The 8535-nt window shown below is 47.7% G+C and overlaps 2 protein-coding genes across 3 annotated transcripts in view; both read right to left on the reverse strand.

Annotated features, from left to right (window-relative positions):
* GAL3ST1 (galactose-3-O-sulfotransferase 1) overlaps window positions 1–1472 on the reverse strand; it is a 27456-nt gene extending 25984 nt beyond the window's left edge. Inside the window, exon 1 of the mRNA XM_012657986.1 lies at window positions 1357–1472. The gene's annotated coding sequence lies outside the window, so the exon portion shown is untranslated. The remainder of the gene's footprint in view (window positions 1–1356) is intronic.
* Window positions 1–8535, reverse strand: part of PES1 (pescadillo ribosomal biogenesis factor 1) — a 23368-nt gene that overhangs the window by 7170 nt on the left and 7663 nt on the right. For both annotated transcript variants that reach the window (XM_012657984.1, XM_012657985.1), the window contains exons 3-4: window positions 7771–7924; window positions 3253–3362 (exon numbers count right to left, since the gene is read on the reverse strand). In XM_012657984.1, coding sequence (XP_012513438.1) covers window positions 3253–3362; window positions 7771–7924 — 264 coding nt within the window. The remainder of the gene's footprint in view (window positions 1–3252; window positions 3363–7770; window positions 7925–8535) is intronic.

The following is an 8535-nucleotide window of genomic DNA, read 5'->3' on the forward strand; positions in this document are numbered from 1 at the left end:
ACACTGCCTCCTGACCTGGCAGTAGCAGCTTCCCCACAGCTGGCCACAGGCCTGGGAATAGCCCTGGGAGGAACCCCTTAACCAGGGTGATCCTGACAGGAATCCTCGAGACAACCACTGCTCACCCAGCCTTGACCCACTTCCGTATTTCGTGGTGAATGAGGGTAGATGAAGTCAGTGGCTCTCTCTTTTTTTTTTTTCTCTGACTCTTTTTGAGGCAGAAACTTTAGTTAAAAGAAAATCTATCAGGAGGTCCAAGATGGAAAACAGAAAAACACAAAGCTGACCGGGCGCGGTGGCTCACGCCTGTAATCCTAGCACTCTGGGAGGCCAAGACGGGAGGATCACTTGAGGTCACCAGTTCGAGACCAGCCTGAGCAAGAGGGAGACCCTATCTCTACTAAAAATAGAAAAAATTAGCCAGACATGGTGGCTCGCACCTGTAGTCTCAGCTACACGGGAGGCTGAGGCAGGGGGATCCCTTAAGCCTAGGAGTTTGAGGTTGCTGTGAGCTAGGCTGATGCCATGGCACTCTAGCCCGGGCAACAGAGTGAGACTCTGTCTCAAAAAAAGAAAAACATGAAGTTGCCCTAGCAGGCTGGGGCTGTGAAGGGGCTGCCTGATAGGGCAGGCATAGGGCACCAGAAGGCATTATGTCTTCCTTGTCTCCTATCACCCAAACCCCTGTCTAGTTGGCAGAACCAATGAGACCTAGAGAATTGGGTCCTGGGTCAGGAAGAGCCAGAGTCAAGAACGTGCTTCCAGGAATCCAGTGGTAAACGAGGAAGCCGATGAGAATGAGCCTCCCTAGGCAGGATCCACTACTGTGTGGCTGCCCTGCTGAGGGACAGAGGTGTGGGGCATGGAGAAGACACTGCACCATGAGTGATAATCCCTGGATTCCAGTCCCATTCTGAACTGTGATCCAGGGTGGTTCACTTGGCCTCACCCAGCCCCAGTTTCATCTAGAAAATGACATCGTTAGACCAGACTGGTTGGTTTAAAACTGGGCTCTTGTAGCTTCCTAGAACTAAATGCCTTAGGACCAAGTGGACAGACAGACAGGGCTTCAAGCCTCCCTCCCACAGCCAGATCTGCTGCCAGAACCTCTGGCATCCAAACTGCCTTCCAGGAAGCTTCCTTTTGAAGAAAGGGTTCTGCTATTTCTGAAAGGACTCTGGGCTGGGCACAGTGGCTCATGCCTATAATCCTAGCACTTTGGGAGGCTGAGGCAGGATGATCATTTGAGCCCAGGAGTTTGAGACCAGCCTGGGCAACATAGCGAGACCCTGTCTCTCTGTCTCTGCCCAAAAAAAACAAAACGAAAAAAAATTAGCCAGGCACGGTGGTGCACACCTGTAGTCCTACCTACTCAGGAGGCTGAGGCAGAAGGATTGCTTGAGCCCAGGAATCCCAGGTTGCAGTGAGCTGTGATTTTGCCACTGTACTCCAGCCTGGGTGACAGAGCGAGATCCTGTCTCAAAAACAAAACAAAATGAAAGACTCTGAAAGCCATGGGATGAGACATCGCCCCAAGGTCCTTCCAGCCTCAGATGGCATTACTCACTGTAATGAGCCAGGAGAGGACTTCCAGGTCTTTGAACTCAGGCCAAGATGGAAGAAAGGCCTGCAGGGACCTCATGAGGCAGCCGCAGGGGAGGTGTCTGGTTTTGTAGTACATCAGCAAGAACCTCAATTGGCTCCCTCTGGTGGCTCGTGGTTTCCTAACTCACCACCTTGCACATGAAACCGAGTACCCAGGCCTTTTGCAGAAACGACATTGGCCATTTCTGAGCCACCTGTTTTTTTTCCTGAAGCTCTGGCTCTGGCTAAGGGGAAGGGGGAATGATATGGAATGGGAACACCACAACCAAACCACCACCTGGTGTATGAGTCCAGGCTCTTACTTTTTTCTTGTGCATTTTTTTCATTTGTTTCACATAACAGCTATGTGTCATAGTCAGGACAGGAACTACCATCACCTCCTCTCTGTTAGCGATGAGGACTCGCTCAGAGCAGGAACTGTGCTCTGGCCGCCCAGCTCTGGGCTGGTGTGAGAGCTGTCTAGCTCCTAGGCCAGGGCTCTCCCTGTGACAGCCCACAGTGGGCTGAATGCAGCCAAGCCCATCCATCCTGGAGCTAAGTGTTCCTGGGTCATCAGCCCCAAGAGAAGATATATACTCACTAGCCCAGGGTTTGTAAACTTTACCACTACTGACATTTTGGGCCAGACTGTTCTGTGTTGTGGGGGGCTATTCTGTGCATTGTGGGGCATTTGGCAGCATCCCTGGCCTCTATCCACCACATACCAATAGCACACCCATCCAAGTGGTGAGAAACAAGTGTCTCTAGACATTGCCAAATGTCCCCCAGGGGGCAAAATCACCGCTGGTTAGGAGACACTGATTTAGCTGATGAATGAGGGGACTTCTGAGAAGGCTGGAACGGTTTAGACCAGAAGTGTCCAGCCATGTCTCCCAGGTCTCACCATGTACCCTATGTGCAGCCCTAGAGCTCTGGCTCTTTCCCACCACAGGGCCTTTGCACTTCCTACTGCTTCTGCTAGGAACGTGCTTCCCTTGACTGGCTCAAATGTCTCCCCTCACATGTCTCCTATGATAAGCTTTTAACTAACATACCTCCCCCAGTCCCCTTCACGCTGTTCACATCCCTCATGGCACTCTCTGCAACTTGCAATCACTACAGTGATTTGCCAGTTTGGTTTCTGGTCTGCCTCCTCCAAAAGGATGCAACCTCTTTGAGCAGGGTCTTGGTCTTGTCCCCTACTGCATCCCCAGTGCTAGGACAGGGCCTGGCAGAGAATGAACAGAAAGCAGTGTTCTGTTTAAGAGCCGGGGTCTTGCTCTATTGCCTATGTTCAAGTGCAGTGGCATGATCATAGCTCACTGCAGCCTCGAACTCCTAGACTCAAGTGATCCTCCTGCTTCGGCCTCCCAAGTAGCTGGGACTACAGGTGTGCACCACCATACCTGGCTAATTTTTTTTTTTTAACTTTTATTTATTTATTTATTAATTTTTAATAGAGACGGGGTCTCACTCTTGCTCAGGCTGGTCTTGAACTCCTGACCTTGAGCAATCCGCCCACCTCAGCCTCCCAGAGTGCTAGGATTACAGGCATGAGCCACCATGCCCGGCCTACCTGGCTAATTTTTAAAAAACTTTTTGTAGAGATGGAGTCTTGCTATGTTGCCCAGGCTGAGAGAGCAGGGTTCTAAGGGGCTCAGCACTCACCGTTCCTTGATGATGTGGTCAAGTTTGTAGTTGGGCTTATTATCCTTCAGGCGCTCGACAGTGTTCCACTCACTCTTCCCGTAGGCCTTCCGGAGCTTCCGGACAAACACCTGGAAGAGACCACTGATGCTGGGGCCAAGTGCTCCTGGACACCCCTCTCCCATGGAGCTGGATTTGTGGGGTGGGAGGACTCTCAACGAGTCCTGAAAGCTGGACACGGCTGTCTGCCTGTGTGACCAGCCCTCTTGGCCCAGGATTTGCAAAACAGCCAAATCCAAAGAGCACGAAGACTGACCTATGTTAACCTGCACAGCTAGACCAGGCACCCCTTCTGACAATGCACAGATGTGCTGACTCCACACGTTTATGTGGAAGGAAGGCAAGGCACTGCAGCCCCATTTCCAGCCAAGAAGAGAGGCCAAGTGACCTGCCACTGAGGCAGATTAGGGTGGGAAGGACTGACTTGCATTCCCAACGCCAGACTGTGTCAGCATGAAACAAGCTGTGGGTCCATGTGGGGCACTGAGGCATCCAGAAAATGTATGGGGTCGTGGGGTCAGGTCCTCCAAGCCAACTGACTTCTTCCCTCCGAGCACGTCTGTTCAGGCCTAGCCCCTGTACTCCTCAGAAGCTCAAAGGCTACCTCTTCTGGGATTATGGACAGCAGCTCTGGGACAGCCATCTCCTATTATGGGTCTGCTTCCAACACAGTGAGCTGATGTAGCTGCAAAGCCCAGCAGCATAAAAGGTCCGGCTATACACCTCAATGGGCTTGGGCAACAGGGCTGGCAGGCAGCTGCTGCCCAGTCCCCTATAGGTCACCAGGTGGCACCCAATGCCTCCAGGCCAGGGGCCACAGTCCGGCCCTGCTCCCAGTCAAAGGTTTCAGTAGCAACTGTCTACTTTCTATTACTTGCATTTGGTACAAATAGGTTTCTGCTTTCTCTGTGGTATGTGAGCATTTAATGATTTCTATTTGAGGAATAAAAGGGTTGGTCTCTTGGGAGCAATCTCAGCAAGAATCAGAACAGGAACTATTTCTCTGGGCAGAGAACACACAGGAAAGCCCCCAAAAGCACCATCTTTGCCTCAAGAGCAAAAAAATTTAATCTTTCAGGAAGAAGCAGGGAAAACTTTACCAGATAAAGCACTAATCATTTACCAGATTCTGTATAAATGATTTCCATATACAGGCACACCCGAGAGATATTGTGGGTTTGGTTTTAGACCGTTGCAATAAAATGGGTATCACAAAAGAGTGAGTTATGATTTTTTTAGTTTCCTAGCGCACATAAAAGTTATGTTTACACTATACTGGAGTCTATTAAGTGAGCATTGTGCCTAAAAAAACAATGTACATACCTTAATTTTGAAACATTTTATATCACGCCTGGCACAGTGGCTCACACCTGTAATCCCAGCACTTTGGAGGGCCAAAGTGGGAGGATCGCTTGAGGCCAAGAGTTCCAGACAGCCTGGGCAACATAGTGAGACCACATCTCCACAAAATATAAGAAAAATTAGCCAGGTATGGTGGCACATGCCTACAGTCTCAGCTACTCAGGAGGCTGAGGCAGGAGGATCACTTGAGTCTAGGTGTTTGAGGCTGCAGTGAGCTATGATGATACCATTGTGCCCCAGCCTGGATGACAGTGTGAGACCCTGTCTCTTATTAAAAAAAAAAGATATTAATGCTGTGCATGGAAAATTAAAAATAAAATTTTGTAAAAATTTTTTTACTGCTAAAATGCTAATGATCATCTGAACCTTCAGTGAGTTGTAATCTTTTTGATGGTGGGGGTCTTGCCTTGATGTTGATGGCTGCTAACTGATCAGGGCGGTGGTTGCTAAAGGTTGGGGAGGCTGTGGCAATTTCTGAAAACAAGACAAAAATGAAGTGTGCCACATGTATTGACTTTTCCTTTCATGAAAGATTTCTCTGGGGCCAGGCATGGTGGCTCATGCCTGTAATCCTAGCACTCTGGGAGGCCAAGGCAGGAGGACTGCTTGAGCTCAGGAGTTTGAGACCAGCCTGAGCAGGAGAAAGACCCCATCTCTATTAAAAGCAGAAAAAATTAGCCAGGTACTAAAAACAGAAAAAAAAAAAATTAGCCAGGTGTGGTGTCGCATGCCTGTAGTCCCAGCTACTTGGGAGGCCGAGGCAGAAGGATTGCTTGAGCCCAGCAGTTGGAGGTTCCTGTGAACTAGGCTGATGCCACGGTACCCTAGCCTGGGCAACAGAGCGAGACTCTGTCTCCAAAAAAAAAAAAAAAAAAGCAAAGATTGCACTGTATCATGCAATGTTGTTTGATAGCATTTTACCCACTGTACAACTTCCTTCAAAGCTGGAGTCAATCCTCTCAAACCCTGCCATTGCTTCATCAACTAAGATTATGTAGTACTCTAAATCTCTTGTCATTTCAACAATGTTCATGGCATCTTCACCAGGAGGAGATTCCATCTCAAGAAACTCCCTTCTCACCCACAAGAAGCAGCTCCTAATCTGTTCAAGTTTTATCGTGAGATTGCTGCAATTCAGTTACATCTCCAGACTCTGCTTCTAATTCTGTTGTAATTCTAGTTCTCTTGCTGCTTCCACCATATCTGCAGTTATTTCCTCCACTGAGGTCTTGAACCCCTTAAAGTAATCTGTGACGGCTGTAATCAACTTCTTCAAAACTTTGTTAATGTTGACATTTGACCTCCTCTCATGAATCATGAATGTTTTTTTTTTTTTTTTGAGATTGAGTCTCACTGTGTTGCCCGAGCAAGTGCCATGGTGTCAGCCTAGCTCACAGCAACCTCAAACTCCTGGCCTCAAGCAATCTTCCTGCCGCAGCCTCCCGAGTAGCTGGGACTACAGGCACGCACCACCACACCCAGCTAATTTTTCTATATTTAACAGAGACAGGGTCTCACTCTTGCTCAGGCAGGTCTCGAACTCCTGAGCTCAAGCGATCCTCCCACCTCGGCCTCCCAGAGTGCTAGGATTACAGGCATGAGTCACTGCGCCCGGCCCATGAATGTTCTTTATGAAATCTATAATAATGAATCCTTTCCAGAAGGTTTTCAATTTACTTTGCCTAGATCTGTATGACAGGAATCACTATCTATGGCAGCTATAGCCTTACAAAATATATTTCTTAAATAAGATGACTTGAAAGTCAAAATGACTCCTTGATCTATGGGCTGCAGAATATAATAGATACTACGTTAGCAGGCAGGAAAACAGCATTAATCATCTTGTACATCTCCATCAGAGCTTTTGGTTGTCCAGGTGCATTGTCACTGAGCAGTAATATTTTAAAAGGAATCCTTTTTTCTGAGCAGCAGGTCTCAAAAGTGGGCTTAAAATATTCAGCAAACCATGCTGTAAACAGATGTGCTGTCATTCAGGCTTTGTCGTTCCATTTCTAAAACACAGGCAGAGTAGATTTAGCATAATCCTTAAGGGCCCTGGGATTTTCAGAATGGTAAATGGGCACTGGCTTCAACTTAAAGTCACCAGCTGCATTAGCCCCTAAGAGAAGAATCTAGCCTATCCTTCGAAGTTTTGAAGCCAGGCATTGACTTCTCTCTGGCTATGAAAGTCACAGATGGCATTTTCTTCCCATAGAAGGCTGTCTCATCTACACTGAAAATCTGTTGTTTAGTGTAGCTACTTTCATCAATTATCTTAAGCTAGATCTGGTTAACTCTGGCTGTTTTACTTTCTTATCATTCGTGTTCACTGGAGTAGCATTGTTAATTTCATTCAAGAACTTTTCCTTCGCATTCACAAGTTGACTAACTTTTTGGCCCAAGACGCCTAGCTTTCAGCCTATCTTGGCTTTCAGCATGCCTTCCTCTCTAAGTTTAATCTTGTGTAGCTTCTGATTTATTAATAAAGTGAGAGATGTACAACTCTGTCTTTCACATGAACACTTAGAGGCCACTGTAGGGTTATTAATTGACCTAATTTAAATATTATTGTGTCTCAGGGAATAGGGAGGCCCAAGGTGAGGGAGAGAGACAGGACAACAGCCAGTCAGTGGAGCAGTCAGAATACACACATTTATGGCTTAAGTTCACCATCTTATATGGGCATGGTGTGGTGCTCCAAAACAATTACAATAGCAACATCAAAGATCCCTGACCACAGATCACCATAACATATAAAATAATAATGAAAAATTTTGATACGTTGGGAGAATTACCAAAACGTGACACAGAAACATGAAGTGAGCACATGCTGTTGGAAAAATGGCGTTGAAAGACCTACTCAACACAGGGTTGCCACAAACCTTCAATCTGTAAAAAGCACAAAGTCTGCAAAGCACAACAGAACAAGGCACAATAACGCGAGGTATGCCTACTGTATGTAATCTCGGAGAATCCTCAAAACATCCCTTTAAGGTAGGATCACCTCCCTCCCTGTATAGGTTTCCTCAGAGAGGGTTAGCAAGCTGCCCAGGGTCATAGCTAGTGGATCACAGAGCTGTGACGGGTACCCACCAGACCCTAGAGACCAGGCCTCACCTTGTATTCCCGGAACTTGTTGACAATGGGTTCGTGGAGGAGAAACTTGATGTCTTTGATGAGGTAAAAAGTTCGGGCCGCTGTGGAGCCCTTGTTAACCTTCTTCTTGTGTTTGGGCTCATGGGGATAAATGCCCTTTAGGATGCACAGCCGCCTAGAAGACAGAAGCCATTTGTCATGTCAATAAAGTACAGAATGCTGGCCACGGCTGGGCCAGAAACCAACAGGGAACAGGGAACACAGGGCCCCTGCCCTTAGAGAGTTCACAACCTACTGTAGGAGTCTCATGATGACAAGCTCCCCAATACACACAAAAATGCAGACTGTCACAAGCACCAGTAAGGAAACAAATAAGACATTCACAGAGGCTAAGAGGCAGGTACCTCTTTTGTTAATAGCTATAGAGGAGTCAGGAAGGGCCTTGCTGAGAAATCAACATTTCAGCCACATAAAAGAGAAAGGGAAGTGTATTGTAAGAAGGGGGACAAAGGTCATAAGGTTGGAAAGAGCTGGGAACAGCTGAAGGACTAAAAATGGGCCAGGTGATGCTGAAAAGGTCAGAGACGGCCAGATGGCAGGGCCCACAGGCCGTACAGAAGTCTGGATTTGACTTCTCTAGCTATAGGATCAGGGATCTCCTCTGCCAGAAGAGAGGGGATGGGTGACAAAGACCCAGGACAACCCAACTGGCCCATCCTGATGATGCAGTTCTCCTCCAGCTTCCTTTCGGACCACAGCTGGCAGAGCACAGCTCACTAAAGCAAC

Source organism: Propithecus coquereli, unplaced genomic scaffold, assembly GCF_000956105.1.
Source record: "Propithecus coquereli isolate 6110/MARCELLA unplaced genomic scaffold, Pcoq_1.0 Scaffold567, whole genome shotgun sequence".
Taxonomy (NCBI): domain Eukaryota; kingdom Metazoa; phylum Chordata; class Mammalia; order Primates; family Indriidae; genus Propithecus; species Propithecus coquereli.